Raw genomic sequence first — 23,771 nt, forward strand, 5'->3', positions numbered from 1 at the left:
CCCCGCCTGGGGGGCAGGCTGGACCGGCCAGGTCCGACAGGACCAGGGGCAGGCTCTGGTTTCCTCACAGGGTCTTGTTGGTTGTTAAGTGGGTGGGGAGCTTCTCCTGGTGAGGGCCTCACTTATGTAGTATGACCTAATGGAAAGACATGGCTCCCAATCTCACCACACACCCTTGCCTGTGCCCCAGTATCCAGGCTCTTCATCTTCCTGACCCCTCCAGACTGAGGCCAGCCCTTATAGTACCCACTCAGCCTTCACCACAGCTTTCCTTTCCTTTTTATTTGTCTGGTGTCTGATCTTCCCAGCAACTCCCCCCCTCCACCCCTCTCAGGGAGGTGCCTCATGGCAGCCCGCCCCTTCACACTGGTTTCCTCAGGAAAGGCCTTGGAAGGAAGCAGGGAGGGGGTTGGGAGCTGTGGGGGCCAGACTAACCCAAACCCTCCGGCTGAACGGGCCGCCATGGGACTGAGGCTGCTGCTACTGTTGCTGCTCTGGACACAGGGGACCCAGGAGTCCAAGCTGGACCCCAATGGGCAGCATGTCTGCCTGGCCAGCAGGTGGGTCTTTGTGGGAATCTGAGGTCGGGGTGGTGGTGGCTGAACTGGGGTAGAGGCATTGCCGAGAAGGAGGAAGACATGAGGGAAAAGGCCATGGAGCTGAAGGGAAGGGGGCCTGGGGACAGCCTGGAGGGTGGTAGATAGGCAAGGCTGGAGGTGAGAGGGCCAGGGAAGGAAAGGGAAAGGATTAGGAACACTGGAGCTGTGACTCTTGGCTAGGCCTGCCTGATGGGGCTCAGGCGGCCTCCCACATCTCAGCCAGAGATAGAGATCTACCTGCGGAGACAGTCTGTCCCCCGGCTGACCCCTCTCTGCCCCACAGCCCCTCTGCTGATATCCAGTGCTGCCCAGGCTGGAGGCAGAAAGATCAAGAATGCACTATCCGTGAGTAGCCAGAACAGATCCCTACCCAAGAAGAAATGAGGACGTAGCCCAGTGACCCTTCCTTCCCCTCCTCCTGGGACCTATTTCCCCTCCTGAGCCCTAGAGCTGGAGCCCATCCTGACATCCCCCCGGGCCCAGCCCTGATGGAATGACTCTTGAGGGGGCAGGGTGCTGGGAACCAGTGAGAGGGGCAGAGTGGTCCCCTGGTTTGGCCATGCCACCATCCTTCCCACCTGGGTGGGATGTTTTTCAGCCATCTGTGAGGGGCTAGATGCCTGCCGGGAAGATGAAGTCTGTGTGAAACCAGGCCTCTGTCGATGCAAACCTGGATTCTTCGGGGCCCAGTGCAACTCCCGTGAGTCCTAGTTTCACCTGGAGGATGAAGTTGCTAGGCAGAACTGGGCCGCGGGGAAGCAAAGCAGGTAGAAATGTGATCTTAGAACAGCAGGGCCAGAATCCCTCCAAGCTTCACCGAGGAGATGGAGGCCCAGAGTCGGGAAGTGACGCATTCCTGGAAGGTGACCTGAGTCATCTGGTTTTTACCCATATCCACAAAGCCCTACCCACAGTTCTTAGCTGTGTGCCCTTCACCATCTTGCTCAACTTCTCGGAAAAGACGCTGGTTATCCCTGTTAATTGCAAAATGGGCATGTGTGGAGGGTGGAAGGAGAGCCCTGGCCCGGCTCTTCCTTCTCTGGTGAAAAGAGGGCATGGGAAAGGGTTTGGTGCGCAGGATGGCCAGAGAGCAGGACTCAGGGCTGAGAGGAGACACTAGGGGCAAATGTGGCTTTTTTGTGACCTTCACAGTCACCATCTGGGCTGGGGTCGACACTCAGGACGCTCAGTTCACCTCCAGTGGGGTGGGTGGAGGATGGGGGTAGGGCGTGAGAGGAAGGAAGGGGCATGGATGAAATCCTACTTCTGTGTGACTCTGACCAAAGCTTCTCCCACTCAGGACCTCTAAGTGTGTTCTGGGGTATGAAGTAGGAAGCTGGGCCCACTGCAAAGGGTTTTTGTAGTTCAGAGTCAGAGGCAGGAAGTGAGCTGTGCCCCAGGAGGTTAGGCTGCCTGTTCAAGGGTCTGTCTCTGGTTCTTGGGCGTGGGCCTGGCACCCCTCTTCCTTGTGGAAGGGGGTTGCGACGCTGTGGAGAGCCATGTCTGGCCCAGAGCCTGCTGACCCTCTTCCGTTCCCCACTCCGTCCCCACCCCATCCCTGCAGGCTGCCCCGGCCAGTACTGGGGTCCCGACTGCCGTGAGATCTGTGCCTGCCACCCACACGGCCAGTGCGAGCCGGCCACGGGCGTGTGCCACTGCCAAGCGGACCGCTGGGGCGGCCGTTGTGAGTTCGCTTGCGCCTGTGGCCCGCACGGGCGTTGCGACCCCGCGACGGGCGCGTGCCGCTGCGAGCCCGGCTGGTGGTCCTCCACTTGCCGCCGCCCGTGCCAGTGCAACCCGGCGGCGGCGCGCTGCGATCAAGCCGACGGCTCCTGCCGCTGTGAGCCGGGCTGGTGGGGCCGCCGCTGCAGCTTCCGCTGCGCCTGCCATGGCTCCCCGTGCGCACAGGAGACCGGCCGCTGCGTCTGCCGCCCGGGCTGGTGGGGCCCCGAGTGCCGGCAGCAGTGCGAGTGCGTGCGCGGTCGCTGCAGCGCCGCCTCCGGCCAGTGCGCCTGCCCGCCGGGCTTCCGCGGTGCCCGCTGCGAGCTGCCCTGCCGCGCCGGCAGCTACGGGCCTCACTGCCGCGACAGGTGAGCGGGAGGCGGGGGCGCGACCGTGAGCACCCCCTGCCCGGCGCAGGAGCGGTGCGGGGGTGCAGGGGCGAGAGCGGGGGGGGGGGGGGGGGGGGGGGGATCTGGGCCGAGGCGGGGGCGCGGGGATAGCAGGGCCCGGTGCTTTCCGCCAAGACCGACGGGGACGGGACAGAAGGAGGAGAAAGACCCTCGAAGCCCGAGGTCCAGCTTCGCCCAGCTCGTCGTCTGGTTGTTCTCAAACCGTAGGAGTACCAGCAAACTATAGTTAGAAGCAGATAAAAGATGAATGAGAGGAAGGAAGGGGCATGACAAAAGCGTGACAAAACGATTGCAGGGTGCCTTTCAAACTTAGTGGCTTTCAAACTTGGGCCGCTCCACGCACAGTAAGAAATGCGTTTTGGGGCGCCTGGGTGGCTCAGTGGGTTAAGCCTCTGCCTTCGGCTCAGGTCATGATCCCAGGGTCCTGGGATCGAGCCCCGCATCGGGCTCTCTGCTCAGCAGGGAGCCTGCTTCCTCCTCTCTCTCTCTCTCTGCCTGCCTCTCTGCCTACTTGTGATCTCTCTCTGTCAAATAAATAAATAAAATCTTTAAAAAAAAAAAAAAAGAAAGAAAGAAAGAAATGCGTTTTGGGGCACCTGTCTGGCTTAGTAGGTAGAGTATGCGACTCTTGAACGGGGGTTGGGGTGGGGGAGCTTGAGTTGCAGCCCTGCACTGGGCGTTGCGCCTTGGGCATGGCACTTACTTAAAAGCAAATAAAAACAAAACAACAAAAGGAAATGCGTTTTACATCCCACCTAATTCTGTCTGTCTCAACACACACAGCTCTGGGGTAAAAGCTTAACCAGACAACAAACACTTACCTTTGCTTCACGTATTACATGTAATATAAATGTGTATATCTCTATATATTACATACGTGAGATACAGACACACACTGTAATGCTTGCTTGCTTGCTTGCTTGCTTTTTCTTTCTGTTGCGGATCTGCTAAATTGATTTTATGAACAAACGAATCTGATCCAAACATATGATTCCAGATAACTATCCAAAGAAAGACTTTTCAAGAAACTGTTAAAGAATCAATGAGAGAGGCGCCTGGGCGTCTCAGTGGGTTAAGCCTCTGCCTTCGGCTTAGGTCATGGTCTCAGGGTCCTGGGATCGAACCTGCATCGGGCTGTCTGCTCGTCAGGGAGCCTGCATCTCCCCCTCTCTCTGCTTGCCTCTCTGCCTACTTGTGATCTCTGTCAAACAAATAAATAAAATCTTAAAAAAAAAAAAAAAAGAATCAATGAGAAATTAAGATTAAGGAAAACCTTAGTGGGAGAGTTCTTAGGAGAGTAGATCCTAAGAGTTCTCTTCACAAAGGAAAAACAAATTTTTTTGTTGTTGTTTTTGTTTTGTTTTGTTTTTTGTTTTTGCACCTACATGAGATGAGGGACATTAGCTAAACTTACTGTGGTAACCATTTCACGATATAGGTAAGTCAAGTCGAGGCTGTGTACCTTAAAGTTACTCAGTGCAGTATGACAGTTACATCTAAAAAAAAAAAAAACTGGGGAAAATTTTTTTAAAGATTTTACTTATTTATTTGAAAGGATGAGTGAAAGATAGCACAAGGTGGTAGGAAGGAGAGGGAGAAGCAGACTCCCTGCAGAACAGAGAGCCCCATGTGGGTCTTGATCCCAGGACCCTGAGATCATGACCTGAGCTGAAGGCAGATGCTTAACCCACTGAGCCAGGAAAGCACCCCGAAGACTTTTTTTTTTTTTTAAACATAAGATAAACTTGAAATTATAGTGATAAAAACAGACATGTTTTAATTTTTATGCATTTTCATCTTGTGGGACAGGAGATACTCTGAGTCCCAATCATGCCAGACCTCAGAGATGGCGGGGAAAGGAGGGTTGAGGGGAGAAAAGGGATAGGAAGGAACACTGGGGAGAAGGTTGGCCAAAGTAACTTGGCTGTTCTGGCTGGGCTGGGAGTTCTTGGTAACCCTGGGACCCTAGGAAGGCCAGGTTCTAGAATGGGAAGTTAGAAGGAGAGGGCTGGAATCCTACGGAGATCCTCTGTCCAGCCTTTTTGTTGTACAACATGGGGAAACTGAGGTTTAAACCTGCCTGAGTGCTCTGGGTGCTCTCCAGTGTCCCTGGAGGCCTCAGTGGGGACTCCCTCTATCCGCTCCTCAGTGCTGCCATGCACTCCTTCCCTTCCCAGCTGCGGCCACTGCAAGTACAAGGAGCCATGCTCTGTAGACACAGGCAGCTGTGAGTCCTGCGAGCCGGGCTGGAACGGAACCCAGTGCCACCAGCCCTGCCCACCTGGCACTTTTGGCGAGAGCTGTGGACAGCTGTGCCCCCATTGCCGGCTTGGGGAGGCCTGTCAGCCAGACACTGGGCACTGTCAACACTGTGACCCTGGGTGGCTGGGGCCCAGGTGAGGGGGCCGGCCTGTTCCTGGGGGGGGTGCACCTTCCTTCAGGATCCTGGTTCCAGCTACTCCCTCTGGGGAGTTGCTGGCCCCTCCCCCAGTACACTAATTCACAAAGCCTTTGGGGCCTGCCTCCTGGGGAAGTGTGAGGGAAGAGAGATGAGGGCTGATGAGGCCCTGGGCAGAGTTCTCTTCCTCCTTCGCCACTCAGGTATCCTGAGCTCGCTCTCTCTCTCTCTCTTTTTTTTTTCCTGAGCTCTCTTCTTCCTCTCTAGGCTCTGTAGTCTGTCACCTCTTGGGTTTGGCCCCAGGTTCAAAGCCCTGTTTACACCTGAGCTTCATTGCTGAGGAGTAGACAGTTGGGGTCCTGGGTCCAGAAGAATGGGGGAAGATGGGTAAGACCCTTCTGTGGGGGCTCTGCCTTGCCAGGCCTGCCCTGCCCACCTATTCCAAGTCTCTCATCACCTCAGGTGTGAAGACCCCTGCCCGACTGGCACCTATGGGGAGGGCTGTAGCTCTGTCTGCCACACCTGTGTTCAGGGGACCTGTGATGCTGTGACCGGAGAGTGTATCTGCCATGCTGGCTACTGGGGACCCAGGTGAGCAAACTGGGGCCCTGGCAGGGAGGCAGGGGGCTAGGTCAGACCTCTGTGCCGTCTGTTTCCTGAACTTCCCTTCCTGGGCTTCTCCCCCTCCACACACCCACCCAGCATGCTCAGCTCATCGCTGCGAAGTTATTCCTCCTGCTATGAGGTCCGCATCTTCCAGAAGTAGTGATGCTTAATCTAAAAGGCCTGGCTCCCTAATGAGGTGGAGAAGTTCTTTAGGGGTAGGATTGCCGACTCCATTGTTGTTTCCCTGAGGTCTTGAGATGGTAAAACATAAACAAGGTCAATGTCTTTGATGTCAGGTTTCCCACCTCTAGGACAGAATGTAGAATCACGTGGAACAGGCCTAATTTTCTAGAGGAGAGGACCAAGGCCCAGAGAGCAGGGCAGGGCGGCTCAGACCTCCAGACCCTGAAGACTTTTCTCTGGATGCCGTTGGCCTCTGGCTTATTTCACATCAGTGCTGGATGGGCTAGGGGTGAGGATCAGGAGAGGTGGAGCTTGTCTGAAGATTATACCCTGGGGGGCTGAGTACCGAGGGGCCGCCTCTGGATGGCCTCTCTGGAAGACAGGCTTAGAGGCTAAGGGGATTCTCCCAAGTACTGCCAGCGGTACTTAGAATGTGGGCTCAGAGGTCAGAGGAGTCTGCTTGGGCTTCGTCCAGGGATGTCTGTGTGGCAGGGGGTGGGGAGCGGTGCCCAGAAATCTTCCTTCCCCTGTGCCCTGCCTACCCCTAACTCTTCTCACCCAGCCTTCAGCCTTTGTCTCTTATCATCCCATAGCTGCAACACTTCATGCCCACCTGGTTTCCATGGCAACAACTGCTCTGTTCCCTGTGAATGTCCAGAGGGACCCTGCAACCCTGTCTCTGGGGCCTGCCAGCTGGGTAAGGTGCAGGGGCGCCTGGGTGGCTCAGTTGGTTAAGCGTCTGCCTTCAGCCCAGATCATGATCCCATGGTTCTGGGATGGAGCACCACCCTCCCACCACCCCCACCCTAACCCCCACCCCCCCGCCAATTGTCCAGCAGGGAGCCTGCTTTTCCCTCTCCGTCTGCCTGCTGCTCCCCCTACTTGCGCTCTGTCTCTCTATCAAATAAATAAATAAAATCTTAAAAAGAAAGAAAAGAAGAGAGAAAGGAAGGAAAGAAGAAAGGTGCAGGGGGCAGTAACCAGGGAGAGACTGGCCCTTTATATGGCTCCAGGGATGTATCCCTTGACAGGGAGTCTGGGCTCACTTCAGAGGCATGAAATCTGTATGGTTAACTTTGGGGGTCCCTGAAAATAGGACAGCCCCTGCCTCCTGAGAAACCAGGCTAGCAGGAAATGAGCAGGCAACTCTCAGACCTGCTACAAAGGGGATATGTACCAGGTATGTGACAAGTGGGAGCAGGGGCTTGTGGAACAGACCAGGGCCCAGGCTGGGGACAGGCTAGCAGGATTGCTGCTTTGGGGAGCTGAGTAGAGTCTACATCGCTCAGAAAAAGGGGAGGGACCCGTAGGTGGAAGATTCTGGGGGGCCGGGGGACAACTCAGAGCTGGAGAGGAAACATGATGTATGGAAAACACAATGGCCCAGAATATTTGGCCATCTCCTGCTCTCTCTTCCTCTCCCCAGGGCACCACAGTCGGGATGCAGCCCTCATCGCTGGCATCCTTGTGCCTCTGCTGCTGCTTCTCCTGGGCCTCATTTTCTGTGCCTGCTGCTGCTGGGCCGCCCGGTTGGACCCCAAGGACAGGTGAACTCTGGCCTGTCCCTTCCCCCACCCCCAGCGTGGGACAGGGGGTTGGGAGCAGGCTGGCATCTGGTTTCCCTTTGGGGGTGGGGAAGGACTGGCCGGGTCACACACTTAAGTCCGAGGTAACGGGGTAGCTGGCAGTGGTCATGGCCTGGACACTGCCATGTCCAGGCCATATCTTCCTTGAAAGCCTTCCAGAAGCAATTTTCCGAGTTGCCGGAGGGTGAGCAGCGTCACTGGGCACTGGGCATCAGGCTGGGGCAACTCAAAGCCCGCAGCTGCTGAGGGTTTATTCACAGGGACCCAAGGAGGAAAGCAGGGAAGGCAGAAGCCCCAGGGCAATGCTGGGCAGGGACAGGAAGAGACTAGGCCTCAACAACTCCCTGTTTCTCCAAAGGAGAGTGACGTCAAAGTCCGAGTGGTGGTTTATCAGAGATGGCGGCTTTCTGAGAAGAGGAGATAATAGGAAGAATTAGGGGGACTTTCGGGGGTGGAGGTGGGGGTGCCCACTGCTGGGGAATGTTGTTTGCACCGAGCTTTGTTCCTTTACCAAATCTCATCACATTTCTGGTTCCTTGGAGACTCACAGCAGCAAGAAGGTTCAGAGCAGGGAACATGCGGGCGGAAGGATTAGTGTTCTCAAATCACAGAGGAGAACACGGAGGCCTAAGGTGACCCAGCCTGTCACTGGCGCCCACAAAGCCCATGCTCTGTTTTTCTGGATTCTCTGGTGCTCTTGTATTAGTTCACGCACTAATCCCCAAGCATCCTACTCTGTGCTGTGTGGTACTCACAGATGACAGACCCTGGGCGTGGGGAAGAAGACCTCCACTCGAGAACAGAAAAGGACAAAGGCTGTCAGAGGAATGGTTAACAGTGAAGCCGTGGCTTCCAGTTGGGGGGTGGGCAGTCAGGGACAGGCTTCCTGGAGGTGGTGGCACTTTCAGAAATGTAGCTGAACTGGGACTCAGCAAGGGTGATAGTAACACAAAGCTGCATTTGGGGGAACCCCCACCAGGTGCCTGGCACTAGCGTGATAAAAAGGCACTAGCTTGACAGATGAGGAAACTGAGGCTCAGAGAGGTGAAGCCTGTTGTTTGGATTTTACTCTGTGGCCCAAGGGAACCACTGAAGTAGACAGTCACTCTGTGACCCTGCCTCTCTCACACTAACCCCAGGACTAAGATGGTCCTGACCTTTTTCTGCGGCCCCCACCCTACTCCCACCAGTAGTCTTATGCACTGACCACCCTCCCGTACCCTCAGGCCAGCAAGCGATGGAGCTGCTGTGTCCAGGATGAAGCTGCAGGTCTGGGGGGCGCTGAGCAGCCTGGGCTCGGCACTACCCTGTGGTAGCTTCAGCAGCCACAAGCTTCCCTGGGTGACAGGTCAGTGTGGGTGCTGAAGGTCAGGGGCTGGGATGGGACAAGGTCTTCCGTGGACCTCCGTGCCTGACCCCGAGCCCTCTGCAGTCTCTCACCATGACCCGGAGATCCCCTTCAACCACAGCTTCATTGAGCCACCCTCGGCCGGCTGGGCCTCAGATGACTCCTTCTCTTCTGATCCCGAGTCCGGAGAAGACGAGAGCCCGGCCTACTGTGTACCACCCCAAGAAGGTAGTCCCCGACAGCCCGCTCCGCCCTGAGCAGCCCTGCCCACTGCCACTTCTTTATTCCTTCAGCAAACATGTATCCAGTGGCCTTTCGAGTGCAGGTCCATTTCCTGGCCGTGGGACATGGTAAAGAACAAGACCGAACATTCTGGTCTCCCCAAGCTTGTTGTCTGGCAGGTGGTGATCGGGAACATGTAGGACAGAGGCTGTGTCAACATGCTTTGATGGGGGACATAAAAGTTGGGGCTCATGATCCAGCCCTGTCAGGGGTGATTAGGGCCAGGGAAGATGGCTCAGGAATTGAGTCTAGCAGAATCAGGAGGAGTCAACCAAGTGACAGCTAAGGAGGGGTGTGAGAATGGTGTTTCAGGAAGAGGGAACAACACACGCAAAGGCCCGAAGGTGAGAGGGACTGGAGTGTGACACACTGACAGAGCTTTAGCTTGGCTAGCATGTGGCATTAGTTCACAGGGGAAGGAGTGGTGAGAAGAGTGTGTGGAAGGAGTCATGTCTACCTGAATAGGCCGTCCCCTGCCTCTGTACCCTCACCATTTCCTCGCCCCATTGTTGATGCTTCCCAGCAGATGTCAAACTAAGTAAACAGGACGGATTGGGGTGGCAAGCCCAGCTTTAGGCACCCTCTTCTGTCTCCTCTTCCAGGGATGGTCACTGTGGCCCACGGAGAGTTTCCAGAAGCCAGCCTGGCTGGAGGCCCCATCCCTCCCCCTGAAGACGCCTCCACCCCATTTCCCATCCCGCGCACTTCCAGCCTCGCCCGGGCCAAACGGCCGTCAGTCTCCTTTGCCGAAGGCACCAAGTTTGCCCCACAGAGTCGCCGAAGCTCAGGGGAAATCTCCAGTCCTCTCCGAAAGCCCAAGAGGCTCTCCCGGGGGGCCCAGTTGGGCCCTGAAAGCCAGGAGGCTGAGGAGTCCATGGACTCAGAGAAAGCAGAAATGGATGAAACCCTTCCTGGTGCTGCCAGCCCCAGGGATTCAGCCACTGGCCGCCGCCGGCTACCTCTTGGTGGCCGGACAGTGGCTGAGCGTGTAGAAGCCATTGAGGGCAGTGTCCTGGAGGGCTCAGGCTCTGTGACTACGATCTACATGCTGGCAGGGACACCCCAGTTATCTGAGGGCCCTGTCCGGTCTGTTCTCCGCCGTTTTGGTAGCTTCCAGAAAGGCCAGGCAGGGCCCAAGGTCAAGAGTGCCATCCCCAAGCCTCCACGCCGGGCCCTTAGTCGAAATAAGGGCAGCCCTGGATTAGCCTCTGGCTCTGCCAAGCAGAGCCCCAGCCTAGCCCCCAATGAAGAGCTTACTAGGTCCTTAGAGTCTGTAGGAACTGGGCCAGAGGAAGTGGCCAGGGGGCTGGAGGATGGTACCAAGAATTCAGGAAGGGCCCAGGAACTGACCCCTGACAGTGGCCCCCAAGAACAGGATCCCCAAAAGCTGGCTGATGAGGAAGAGCAGGAGGAGCCCCAGTATGAGAACGTTACACCCATCTCTGGGCTACCAGCACCCTGAGAACCTTGAATTTGGAGAGTGGGAAGACTGTGGATAGGGGTAGGCTTCTGAACTGCCCCTGGATCAGACTGTGTTTTGCTGGAAAAAGATCTCAGGGCCAGGAAAGACAGACCAGAGCCTCTGCCCTTTCATGGGGAAACGTCAGAGCTGGAGGCCAATTGGCTCTGGGCCCTGGCAGTGCTCTGGGAGTGGTCTGGAAGGCCCGGGCAGAGACCCCATGGGGTGGAGTCAGGAAGGGGAAAGAGATGACTGCAGGGACTTTTTTTTCTGTTTTCCTAGACTCTGCCCCAAAAGGCTATTCTTTCCTCCATTTGCAAAACATTTTTCTGAAATGGGAAACAACCTAAATGATGAAAAAAGATTGGTTAAAGAAAGATTGCTTAGGATAGGTCTCTAAACAACCACAAAAATCACATTGTGTAAGAATATTTAATATGGGAAATAGGGGAGACTGTTTATGCTCAACTGTTAAGTGTAAAAAATAAGGTGTCTTTTTATAAATTTCATTTCTTTTTGCTTCAGGCTACATGTTTAGAATTCTCCCACTTTGTGTATATTTTGTGATTGCTTTACAAACTTTTTTTTTCTGAAGGATGTATGTGCATAAAAAATTTTGAGGGAGAGGCATCAAATGGCATTTTTTTGGGGGGGGAGATGAGATTGTAGCTAATATTTATTTTCTTAAACTTTTGTATTATTTGTAAATTGTCATTAGTGAACATTCTTTTTACTTTTCTCACTAGATTTTTAAAAAAATATTAAAACAATGTTTTTTGTGAAAAATTTTAAAAAGTACTAACATTATAGACATGTATAAAGTAAAAAAGAGATTTCCCTTTTCCTCAGAGGAACCTGAGGGACAGGGGAGGGACCAGACTTAACTTGTCTCTGAATGTCTTTTGGTCTTGTTTGAAATTTTTTTCTCACATACTTGAATTACCTAGTCAGTACAGAAACAGCAGCTTCCCCTTCTATCCCCGTGCTCAGAGAATCTGGTGAACAGTTCAGATCTTTCCTTTCAGATGTTTTTCTGGACACATGAAAACAAAAGATCATATTGTTGTACACTTTGTTTTTTTACTTAACAATATAGTTTGGTTATATTTTGATGTCCGTAAATGTAAAGCTACCTCTTTTTATTAAAAAAATGGCTACATGGAATTCCATCATGTGGAAAAAACACAGGTTATTTAAACCATTCCCCTACCCATGGAGATTTGGGTTGTTTCTAATCATTTTGATGCAATAAATGACACAGTGTACTATTTTGTCCATATTTCTTTTTGAACTGTGCATGTTTTTCTGCAGAAGAGATTCCTAGAAGTGGAATTGCTGGGTGATAGGATAAGACATTAAATATTTGGGCACTTACTTTACATTGCCCTCCAAAAAAGTTACATGGTTTTGTATTCTCACAAATGATGGCAAGATCTATTTCCGCACACCCGGTCTAATAGGCTGAAATGGTATCTCATTATCTTAGCACAATAGAAATAATAAAGTGATAACATGCTAAAACTTTTTAAGAAGTTAAAAGTTTTGTACAGATAAAAGGGGTTTTTACATTTGTTTTTTAACTATCAAAAAAATCATATCATTAAAATATGAATTTCTATGCTTATTCTAAGGTTGAGCTTCTTTTCGTGTCTTTAATAATTATTTTTTTTCCTATGAGTTATCTGATTATGTTCTTTCCCCGATTTTCAACTGAGGTGTTCATCTTTTCCTCATTGATTTATAAGTGTCTATGTATATCAAGGATATTAATTCTTTGCCCCATTTGTGATTGGTCATTTAATGCTGTTAATAGTTTCTTTCTTCTTTCTATAGAAATTTAAAATTTTAATTTAGACAGTCTTTTTTTTTTTTTTTTTTTTTTGGTGGGCAGCAAAGCAAGGTTTATTGAGCAATGACAAAGTGATAGTACAAAGCTCCTAAGGAGGTAGGGGACAGGAGAGGGTTGCCATGGGAGTTTCTAAGTCTAGGGGTTTTTATGGGCTTGTTGGCCCTCTGTTTTGATCTGATTGACCCTCCGGGGCGCCTGTCATCCAATCAGGTTTTTGTCACAAGGGAAAGGGTGGAGGGCTCCTTGCAGAGTGGTCCAAAATCCTTTTTAAGGGTGGCTCCCTCTTAGGGTGGGGCCCCTTTAGACAGTCTTTTTCTTCTTGACTGCTGAGGGTTTTTTTGTTTTGTTTTGTTTTTAAGATTACGTATTTGAAAGAGAGAGCGCATGCTTGCGCGCCCACCAGCAGGGGGAGCAGCAGAGGGAGTGGGAGAAGCGGACTCCCGGTTGAGCTAAGCACGGAGCCCAAAGCAGGGCTCTTTCTCAGGACCCTGGGAACATGACTTGAGCCAAAGGTAGGCTTAACCCATTGAGCCACCTAGGCACCCCTTGACTTGTGAGTTTCAAATGCTTAGTGGAAAGGCCTTCTCTACCCTGAAACTAGTGAAATAATCATCTGCCTTTTCTTCTGGTACTCTAGTGGTTTTATTTCTTTATGATTTGTCAGCAGTTCTGGTGTTGGGGCTTTAACACCCTTGACAAAAACACCGAAAAAAGAAACCCAGAATTTCATTCAAATAGCCCTGGATTCAAATCTCAGTTCTGATAATAATTGTTTTGTGACTTAGAAATGGTATTTAAAACCTCAGTTTTTTCAACTGGGGACTTTGGAATGGGGACCTGGCCATCTCCCAGAGCTGTTGTGGGGATTAAATTACAGAAACTACATAAAGCACCTAGGAAATTTTTAGTTCTCAAAAAAGGGTAATTACTATTTGCATCACCATATTCTCCCAGATTTGAATCCTTTGTCCCAAGAAGCTGATAACTTCCATCCCTTTTCATTTGTTCATGTTTTCACTCAACAAGCCCAATTTTGTGCACCTGCTTTGTTTGGGCTTCTGTGTTAAGCGCTGGTAAACAAAGTTGAGTAATACATAGTTTTTGCCCCCAAATATTTGTTCATAGTCAGTGGGAAAAGGGAGGGACAAACAGATGAAACAGTGCACTATAAAAAAAAAAATACAAAACCGTGCAATCAGTGGACAAAGATAGTAAAGGATATTTTGGGGAGTGGTTAGGGAAGGCTTCTTGAAGGAGGTGCTATCCAAGAAGAGTCTATCTTTGAAGGCCAGAGGCAAGAGTGCAGCACCTGCAGGAACCACAAGCAATTCCATGTGATTGAAGCACCTATGATCTGGCCAGTCAACCAGCCTCTAAGTGGAGGAAGAGACCAATAGGGAGGAGCCTGTGTGGGTTAGGCTAGAGAACTTGAACTTTATCCTACAGGACAAATGGTAGAGAGTTTCTGAAGGATTGAGCAGAGGTCAAATTTACTAAGGTCAGATTTACCTTTCCCACAGCTCACTGGGATGGGGTTGGGTGAAGAAATGTATTTGAGAAGCTGAGAACAGAGGCTGAATGAAGAGCAGTTGCAGTCCTAGGGATACAGATGGGCAAATTAGATAAATATTTGGCTGTGTTGGTGGGGTGGGGTGGGGTGAAGGAGAAGGAGAATAATGGAGAATTTAAGACAAATTTCAAATATTTATTGAAAAGATGGTTCACGGTATCTAATTTCGGTAGGTAGTGGTGCTATTATTTGAGAAAGAATGAGACGGACAGTTTTGGGCGGTAGAAAGTGAGTTATTTTTTTTTTAAAAGATTTATTTATTTGAGAGAGAGGGAGAGGAGAGCAGGAGAGCATGTGCAGGGGCAGAGGGAGAGAATCTCAGGCTGACTCCCCACTGAGCTGGGAGCCCCAGGCGCGGTTCCATCCCACCACACATGAGATCACAACCAGAGCAGAAAACAAGAGTTGGAGGCTTCACCTCACCATCCAGGTGCTCCTAAAGTGAAATATTTTAGAGATGTATTTGAAACAGTTCAGAGATGTGTATGGAACAGCTGCCTGGAAACGCTCCTCTGGCAGGTGGCTCTAAGGAGGGGGGGGGGGGTACTGAAGTTTATCCAGTGGCAGTCCCAAATGAGTGGGTGAGATTCTGCGGGGTGGGTAACAGAATAAGTAACCAGCCAGGATCCCCCAAGCCCACAGCGCGGGGCGAGGTGTAAGCAAGGTTGCCTGTGGAGAGCCATCCAGCAGATGCAAGGAGTCACGTAGACGAAAATGCCTGAAGATTAAGGTAGTGAGAATGATTGGCTTGGTAGGGTATGGGTGCGCTCGTGGCTGATGCATGAACAGCACCAGGAGCCAAGAGAGAAATGCATGATTACTGCTTGAGAACAATAGAGCCCTCTATGGTTACATAAGGGTTCACGAGGAGACTGAGTGCACAGGGCAGTGACTAGATAACTGGGCTGGACCGCCTACATGTATATATTGCCAGAACTTGCTTGAGAGAGTAGTAGAAGTAGAAGTAGAAGTAATAGTAGAAGTAGAAGTAGTAGTAATAGTAGTAGTAGAGACGCTAATAGAAACCCTAATAAAGAAGTTTGCTCCTCATCACGTTTGCGGGTCGTTCTTGCTGGCGAGAGCGACAACTGGTGCCGAAACCCGGGAAACTGTCTGCATCGCAAAACGGAGATTGAGATAGAGCAACGATAAGGTAAGGAGTGCACCTATTTCTGTCTAGTGAGTGACAGGGAAAGTTCCTAGGATTAGGACAATACAAGTGAAAGTTTCCTCAGGATGGGGAACGAGCTTAGTAGACGTAGAATGGAAGATCCCCTAAAAGACGTTCTCAAGATGAACGGTACCCCCTTAAAGGCAAAAACAGCCCGAGCCTTTTTAAAAGAAGTAGCAGAGATTGCCCCCTGGTTTATAGAAGAAGGGCTCCTAAATGTGCCACAATGGGAACACCTGGGCGAGGACTTAAAACTCTGTCCCTCTACATCCCCGGGGACTCTCGCCGTGTGGTCCCTGGTGAAAGTATGTTTGCATTCCCCCCGAGAGCCCCTGCAGCGAGCAGTACTACAGGGAGGGAAAGTTTTTGAGCAAGTGAAAGAAGAATCCCGTAAGGGCTCCTCCCGAGACTCTGACCTTAAAAGCGAAAGCTCAGAAGGGATGTCAGAAAGCGAGTTGCAGGAGCTAGGAAAGATAGAGGCAAACAACAAGAAGGAGGAATCTCCCGGTCTCCAGACAGATTTGGAAGCCATGAGGCAACGACTTGAGGATAAAGAGGCGGAATTGCAAAAGGTATTAGGAGAGTTAAGAATGCAGGGAGAAGTAATGGCGCAGCTGAGAGCAGGGGCGGAAGCCGCAGTTGTGGCACAATCGAAAGTTACGCCGCTTCCGCATTCTAGCCCCACAGCGCCACCCCATGAGTGGCCCCCACCTTATAAGCCCAGCTGCACCAAGACGTGCTATTGTTCGGGCTGCGCCGCGGAGAATTGGAGAGAGGTCCTTGGCCCGGGGAAAGGTTTTTTTCCAGTGTTAGAAGATCAGAATCATCAGAGGTACCACCAGCCACTAGATTTTAAGTTGGTGAAGCAACTTAAGGAGGCAGTTAGCAGCTATGGGCCCCAAGCAGCCTTTACGGTCTCCCTTGTGGAGTCACTGGGAGCACTCTACCTCGCTCCCGAGGATTGGGCCAACCTGACCAGGGCGGTATTAAGTGGAGGACAATATCTAGAATGGAAAATCCAAAATCAGGACAATTGTCTGGACACGGCACGGAGAAATGCAGCCGCAGATAACCCGCAATGGAATTTAAAAATGCTGACAGGCACGGGGCCATACCTCGGGGCCCAAGTGCAGAGTACATACCCCCCTGCGGTGTATCAACAGATAGCCACGGCGACCCTCAGGGCTTGGAAGACTCTGAGAGGGGCAGGAGACTTGCAAGGCCAAATATCCAAACCCGACCCGGTGCTTAGATGGCACCGAGGTTCCCTTTGTGTTTTCCCACAGGATGCGCCTGCTCCACTCTGGGTGCCGGCGTGGAACCTGTGGAGGATGCTGCTAATGATGATGATAGCAACGACGACCGTCCTGCAACCTGTCCCCGTGAAGGCGGAGTCAATTCAACTGTGGCCGAGACAAGAGACTGCCCAGCTTCAAGCCCTTCTTCAAATGGCTCAGCATAGAGTGCAATCTTCTCACCCTAACTCATGTTTGTTACTGACGCTTAAAGCTTTGTGAGCTCTTTATTCTCTCACTTCCCTTCCCTGACGCACGCATGGTATGTTGTAGTAACAATTATAGGGGTACTAGTGGTAATTGTTCTTTTCATGTGCCTCCTGCCTTATGCACTTAAAATTATACTCGCAGAAGTTTATAAGGTAAAAGCTATCGTATGTAACCACCAGTTAATCACTCGCAATAGGCTCAAAGTACCACCTTGAATGCCACTCAAGTATCTCTTGGCTCCGTCAGCAATTGGGTTAGTATGTCATAACAATCAGTCTCATTCCTCAAAACCTGGGCAGGCATAAGAGCCCTGATCATGTTGATGATTCTGGCTCAAGTACTCCTTCTAAAATGCATCTGTAGAATTGCGCGACAACAGCAGCTATAGCAACGGGCTTTGGTCTAAGCCATGATGGCTGTGGAGGCTGGTACCTCCCCCCAAATATGGCTTAGTATGCTGGATCGGTAGCCAGAGACGGGTAAGACTGATCCCTCACCATAGCAACCTAAGACAGGGGCTCTTCGACCAGGGGGAATACCCGATGACGGGTAAGCATGTGTGCTGAGGATTGGCAACCTAAGACAGGCACGATCCCTGCCATGTAAACAAATAAAAAAGGGGGAGCTGTGGAGAGCCATCCAGCAGATGCAAGGAGTCACGTAGACGAAAATGCCTGAAGATTAAGGTAGTGAGAATGATTGGCTTGGTAGGGTATGGGTGCGCTCGTGGCTGATGCATGAACAGCACCAGGAGCCAAGAGAGAAATGCATGATTACTGCTTGAGAACAATAGAGCCCTCTATGGTTACATAAGGGTTCACGAGGAGACTGAGTGCACAGGGCAGTGACTAGATAACTGGGCTGGACCGCCTACATGTATATATTGCCAGAACTTGCTTGAGAGAGTAGTAGAAGTAGAAGTAGAAGTAATAGTAGAAGTAGAAGTAGTAGTAATAGTAGTAGTAGAGACGCTAATAGAAACCCTAATAAAGAAGTTTGCTCCTCATCACGTTTGCGGGTCGTTCTTGCTGGCGAGAGCGACAGTTGCCAGTAGCGGGTTCACGGCGGCAGAGGGCGCACTTGGATGCGGGGACGTGAGATAAGAGGCTGCTGAGGCTCCCAGAGCGTGCCAGGGAGACCTAGCTGAATCTGGGATAGACCGAGGGTCTAGTAAGATCGGGCTAGCCACTCTGATCAGGGATACGCATCTGGGCTGCCGAACCTACCCAGTGCCCGGGCTCTATCCCGCTGCCCAAGCCATCCTGGGGGCAGGTCCAGCGCTCTGATCACATTGGGTACCGAACCCTCCCGACTCCACACGCTCTCCCGGAGGCACTGCCCGCCGCGTCACCAAGCAGAGAGGGCCCTTGAAGTTGACGTCCAGGAATGGGACGTGAGCTGGTGGAGGTGGTGCAAGACAATGGAGATTGGATGGTCAACTTTGAGTAAGGATCCCCAAGGGGACCAAGGACAGCAGGAGGCGGGGGGGGGGGTGTGGATGGGAGCAGACCGTCCTAGGGTACAGACAAGCCCCAAACTCCCACCTACGGATCCCCCAAGGCCATCTTCCAGAGACCGGGCAAATGGCACCCAAGAGAGAGAATCCGTGAAATCAGCAGAGCAGGGTAGAGGCACACCACGCCTGGGCAGGAGTCCGGGGATCCGGGATGAGCAGACAGCGCCTGGATGGAGTGCACTGGGGACAGGCGAACGAGGAATCAGAACACACCAGCCGGGGATGGCAGCGTTGTGTGGGAGAAGCAGCGGAGGCGGCAGAAGCGGAACGACCCCCACGGAGCCAGAGCATCGGGACATGATGCCCAGGTCAGAGGGGAAGCTGAGGACTCCACAAGCGGGCCGGAGAAGAATGGGAGTGCAGAAGCCCAGCTGGGTGTGAGAGGGAGACAGGCACGCAGTCCGGGGGTTACTGGATCATCGACCCGGGGAGCCTGACCCAGGTAGGGCTTCAGAGTGAGGTTCTGAGAGTCGTTGGGGCAATGCCCCCGGGGATTCCCAGCCCGGCAGTGACTCCAGTTAAAAGCAGCAGAGGAGAGGCAGGACCCACCGCTGCCCCCCGGCCCCCCCTAGCTCTCTTGTTTGTCTCGGAGTCCGGCCGGAACCGGCTTCTGCTCGTCGCGGGGCGGGCGGGTGGCTGCTGATTGGTCAATGCTTGTTTCCAGCCCCGACTCAGCCAATCAGCGTGCGGCAGTGTTTTCATCTTGGGTTGGAATAAAAGCGCTGGAATAAAAGGAGACAGAAAAGGCGCCGGCCGGGCCCGATACACGCTGCTGGGAACCTGGTGAGCTGGATCTTGGGGATCTAGGTCCTGGGCATAGGTGCTAGGAGGACAGAAGGCGCTCGAATAGGGGTGTAGGGAGACAACATGTGACCGATGAGGAGCCGCCAGGGAAGAGATGACGAAAAGAGGAGGCAGCTAGGAGATGGAGAGATGGGGGTCCGCTTCCATGGGAACAGCCTTAATGCCGAGGAAACAGCCCTGGTTGGGGGTCGCGCAGGTGGCTCGCGCCGCCGGTTTGAACCGGCTTCGCCTTTCCCATGCGGGGTTCGCGTGGCCGCAGCGCCTAGCGACCTAGACAGCGGCCAATGGCGCCGCAGTTTCTAGCCGTCAGGCCAATGAGCGGGTCGGGGGCGGGCCGTTCCGGACGCCGTTCGCTGATCTTGTGGTTGAAGGAACTAGCTCTGAGGAAGGGTCTCCAGCGCGGGCGGGAGGGCTCCTGTCAGGGTCCCAGGGAGTGGCAGCCCTCCAGGTATGACCTTGCCCAGGTATCCGGACGTAAGGTCCCTCTCCTACCGGTCCCCAAGCTGTGTCAGACCTGCAGAGAGCCCGATTAATTCCACGCCCCTGAGCATGTCTTAGTCCCTCCTTGTTTCCCTGCCTCAGGTTACCTCGGAACCCGCCGAGGGAGAGGTCTCCCCGCCGGGCCGGGACCGCTGTCCCGGAGCTGAGGGCGGACGCACGAGCCAGCCGCGGACAGGCTGGCCCAGGACCCAGGCCGGGCTGGGGCTTCCTTCGCTGCTCGCCCCTACCGCCTGGGCCGCGGAGCGGTGACAAGCCCCCGCGCTGGGGCAGCGGCCCGGGTTGGCCGCACAGGCTGGGCAGCGCCGGCCGCTGACGCCGAGGTCTGTGTGCAGGTGGCCGCCGAACCGGAGCCGAAGCCGGAGCCGGGCCTCCGCGCCGCGCCATGGCGCCCACCCTGGCCACAGCCCATCGGCGCCGCTGGTGGATGGCCTGCACAGCAGTGCTGGAAAACCTCCTCTTCTCGGCAGTCCTCCTGGGCTGGGGCTCGCTGCTCATCATGCTCAAGTCGGAGGGCTTTTACTCGTACCTGTGTACTGAGCCAGGTGAGACGGGCGGCTCGGGCTGGGGGTGGTTCCCCGAGTGGGAGCTTTGGGAGGGGGCGAGACGGTAGTGAAAGATCTGCCAGCAGTACCACCTCGGTGAGCATCACCTCCCGGTTTAGCAGAAGCCCCGTTTGATCCTCGCTCAGCCCTCTCTGCTGGATACGTGTCATTGGCTGTTTTGTGGATGAAGAAATCGAGGCCCAGGCCCATCTTCTGGCTTGCCCAAGGACTGCGGTAGAGCCAGAACCCCCCTAAGTCCAGGGTGTTTTTCCTCCTGCCTTAAGGAACATTTGCTGGACTCCTCTCCTTCTAGTGCATAGCACATCACTTGCCTTGCACTAAATATGTTGCTGCCTGACTGTGAGAAAGAGGAACTCCTGACTCAGTGGCTGGGGTGCAGAAAGAGAGAGGAAGTGGCTTGGCCTCCACCCCACTGAAGCTTCATCTGGAATCTAGATGTTTTAGTCAGGCCGTTATGGAGTCTCTTAAGGGCCTGTCAGCTACAATTTCTTGTCTATTTTTTGCTGCTTTATGATTTTCCAAAGGACATTTCCTCCCACAGGCTGTGAGAACATCCCAGTGGCCTTCTATCTGCCTGCCATTGTGGAGGGAGGCAAAGGGGGTATTTAGGGAAATAACACTTGTTCTGTTGTCTCTCTTTGCCACACCATTGGTTTTGCTGAATGCAGGTTGAGGATGCTTGTCTATAAGAAATCTAACCCCCACTCCTACCTTCACACCCCCTGACCCCATCCAAGGCTCCTAATTGTTGTAGATTAGTAGATTCAGCTGAACAGTGAGACCCAAGTGTCTCCCCACCTCTACCCTCCTACCCCTTTCCTAGGTAACTTTATAAGAAATGTTTCCCTCTGCCCTCTGCTATCCCCAGCAGTGGCTACCTAATAGCTGAACTCCATAATGTCTCTTCCATTGCCTTCGTCAGCCAGCTCCTGCACAAGTCCCCTTAGAGGGAGACAGTTAGAGTTTGACCCTCTGAATCACAGCACTGGCATGCCTTTTCTTGTTAGCGTTCTAAATTGGGGGGAAGAGAAAGCTTTGGACCAGCTCATGCTACCTATAACCCCATGTAGAGTCCTTGTTTCCCTTTCTTGGTAGTCCCAGGAGATTTCTGAGTGTTTCAGTTTCTAGGGAAGCTCTGCTGGGCAGGTTAGGGGCAGGAGAAACGAAGGGGATGCAGAGGTCACCTGGGGGAGGGTAGAGAGTATAAAATTTATAACCTTTAGCCTTTAGCTACTCAGAAATATTTCCTAATAGCCCAAGGGTTCTTGGCAGACCTTTCCACACATCAGCAAGAAATCTAGGGAGATGGGAGGGTCACTCAGACCTTGTTCCTTGAACAAGCTTTCTGCTTTGCCCAAGAGATGTTAACAGATTAATGACTCTGGAAGGAGCAGGTTGAAGTGCTTGGCTCCTCCTCTCCCTCCCTCTCTCCTCTGTTTTAGATCATGACCCTTCCTGCCTCCCTCTTTGATGGATTCTTTCAGGCTGTATCGAGGGTCTTAAAAACAGAGAGAAACCTCATTTCCAGGTGAAGCTTTTAGCGTCTCATCCAGACTGAGGGACTGTTGTGGTTGATTTTTTGGGGGGGGAATGTGGGAGGGAAAGGATCCTACTGTAGAAGGCCAGATTCTAGGTTTCTTTTCTGAGCTTGTCCACTGACTTAATGTATTTTATGGTACTGGCAACACTGGGGCTGGTCACTTCATTCCTGCCTCGACCTTGGCTTCTTCCTCCATTTAAAGTGGGAGGAGTTGCAGAGACTGCCAACACAATGCTGAGCTGGTGTTGAAGCCGGTGAGAGGCTCGACCCCGTCCCTCCTATAAACCAAAGTGAAGGTGAAGGGTCAGGGTGGCAGTTGAACATCAACTTCTTATCCTGTGCCTTTGCCCCTGCCTTTGATTTTGTTTTTTTTTTCTGACTACCTGGAAAGCCTGCTGATCCAGCATCCTGGACCAGCAGCCCCGCTGATTCCACACAGCTTATCTCTCTGGCCTCCCTGCTCCTCGATTCTTGGAGTCCCAAGTAGCCTGTCGCCTTTTGGAGCCAGGAGTCTCCTCCAGGCCTTGCCTCCCTGGGAGTGCCTGGAGCATATAGGGTCAAGGTTTCTGCTTAGGCCTAATATGTTTAAACTTGGTGGATGGCTGACTTACCGAGAAGCAGTGGGGCCATTTATGGAGTTTATTGTGTTAGACTTGTGAAAAGCTGACTGGTCTGCCGCTGCTTGAGATGCCAATTTGTCAGCTTTTTGTCGCTTATAGGACCTTGGCTTTTGGGTTTTTCTCTCAAGAAAATTTGCCTAAACCTGTTGAAACGTTCTCAGAACTCATTCTCGGGACGCCAGCCAGAATCTGGCCCTGGACACATGTTGTTGGGTTGCAGTGTGGTGAGTTGGGAGGACGAGTGAGCCTGTTTCTCTGCTGCCTCTCAGATCTTTTTGCCTTTCTCACCATATGAGATTGTTAAGGACCTGTGCCCAGCATTTGGGCTTTGCCTCCCCAGCCCCCCTGGTGTGGCTGGGCTGCTGTCTGGCTTCCTAGCCCAGGAAGTCCAGGGCTTTCCCAGACGCGTGTCCTTTTGGCCTCAGGATGACCGCCATACCTCCCCGCTCTTGACCTCTTTCTTCATTTTCTCTGTCATCTGATGGCCCGCTTGGACAGGGTCAGGTCAGGGAGCTGTTAATCTCCTCTTCATCTAACCCACATGTCCAGTAAGCATTGAGGTGTTGTGCTGGGGAGTGTAGAGCAGTCCTGGCCCTCAGGGAGTCTGTAGTTCACCAGCATCAAACCCACAGACCATATGCTTCCAAGAGGAGGTCCAGACTGCAGTGAGAGCAGGGGGCCAGGAAGGAGAACAGCAGTGGGGATCCAGTTCGACTTGGGTGGGAGGGCCTCTCTGAGGTTTAGGGGGAAGCGGGGAGGGCAATGAGGGGTGAGTCGGGAGGGGAGGGGGGCAAGAAGAAGTGGGAGGTGGCTAGGGCCCACATGGCCTAGGAGGCCACGTGGGGAAGTTGGATTATTTTATTCTCAAGGCAGGAAGAAGTGACAGGGGCAGAGGAGGGCGACAATCAGATTCACCTGTTAGACTCTTAGGAATTGTTGCAGTATTGCCACAAACTGGGCATGGGGCATGGGTGGGAGTTGCCGTCTCTGCCCAAGGAAGTCACGGTCTAGCTCATTCGTGGACACCAAGGCAGACCCGAGTTGTGTTCCCTTCACCACTGCAGTCTCGCTGCCCGTGGTGGCAGCGGAGCTGTACCCCTCATGAAACAAAGCAGGAAGCTGGTCCCCCGGGCCCTGAGAGGGCAGAGGGGCCGCTGTCCACCAGGGAAGCAGAGATGGGCCGGGGGCCCCGCAGGTGGGCTGAGGTGGCAGAGGTTGACAGGAGACCTGCTGCTTGGAGGTTCTCTTTTAATGGTCTCCTCCTCGTGCAAAGGCTGCTGGCTTTTTTTTTTTTAAGATTTTATTTATTTATTTGACAGACAGGGATCACAGGTAGGCAGAGAGGCAGGCAGAGAGAGGAGGAAGCAGGCTCTCCCTGCTGAACAGAGAGCTTGATGCGGGGCTCGATCCCAGAACCCTGGGATCACAACCAGAGCCAAAGGCTGAGGCAACCCACTGAGCCACGCAGGTGCCTCTAGGCTGCTGGCTTTTAATAGCTTTTGAAAGCCCACCCTTTGACTTGTATTGCTATGAATGTGA

General features: G+C 52.8%; 2 protein-coding genes across 7 annotated transcripts in view; both read left to right on the top strand.

Moving 5' to 3' along the window:
• Positions 1-68: 68 nt before the first annotated feature.
• On the top strand, positions 69-12,216 carry SCARF1 (scavenger receptor class F member 1). Its single transcript, XM_032323040.1, has 11 exons — positions 69-560; positions 883-944; positions 1,198-1,299; positions 2,164-2,689; positions 4,909-5,127; positions 5,592-5,720; positions 6,512-6,615; positions 7,345-7,465; positions 8,731-8,852; positions 8,937-9,080; positions 9,737-12,216. The coding sequence occupies exons 1-11, from the start codon at positions 346-348 to the stop codon at positions 10,594-10,596; spliced, it is 2,604 nt and encodes an 867-aa protein (XP_032178931.1). The 5' UTR covers positions 69-345; the 3' UTR covers positions 10,597-12,216.
• Positions 12,217-18,859: 6,643 nt separating this feature from the next.
• SLC43A2 (solute carrier family 43 member 2) overlaps positions 18,860-23,771 on the top strand; it is a 43,887-nt gene continuing 38,975 nt past the window's right edge. For 2 of the 6 annotated variants that reach the window (XM_032320343.1, XM_032320346.1), the window contains exons 1-2: positions 18,869-18,987; positions 19,842-20,051. In XM_032320343.1, the coding sequence (XP_032176234.1) occupies positions 19,892-20,051 (160 nt within the window). In that variant the 5' untranslated portion in view covers positions 18,869-18,987; positions 19,842-19,891. Of the gene's footprint in view, positions 18,988-19,334; positions 19,457-19,841; positions 20,052-20,170; positions 20,286-23,771 lie in introns of those variants that run through there. The other 4 variants (XM_032320341.1, XM_032320342.1, XM_032320345.1 and 1 more) reach the window with 4 other exon arrangements.

Source organism: Mustela erminea, chromosome 18 (genome assembly GCF_009829155.1).
Source record: "Mustela erminea isolate mMusErm1 chromosome 18, mMusErm1.Pri, whole genome shotgun sequence".
Taxonomy (NCBI): Eukaryota; Metazoa; Chordata; class Mammalia; order Carnivora; family Mustelidae; genus Mustela; species Mustela erminea.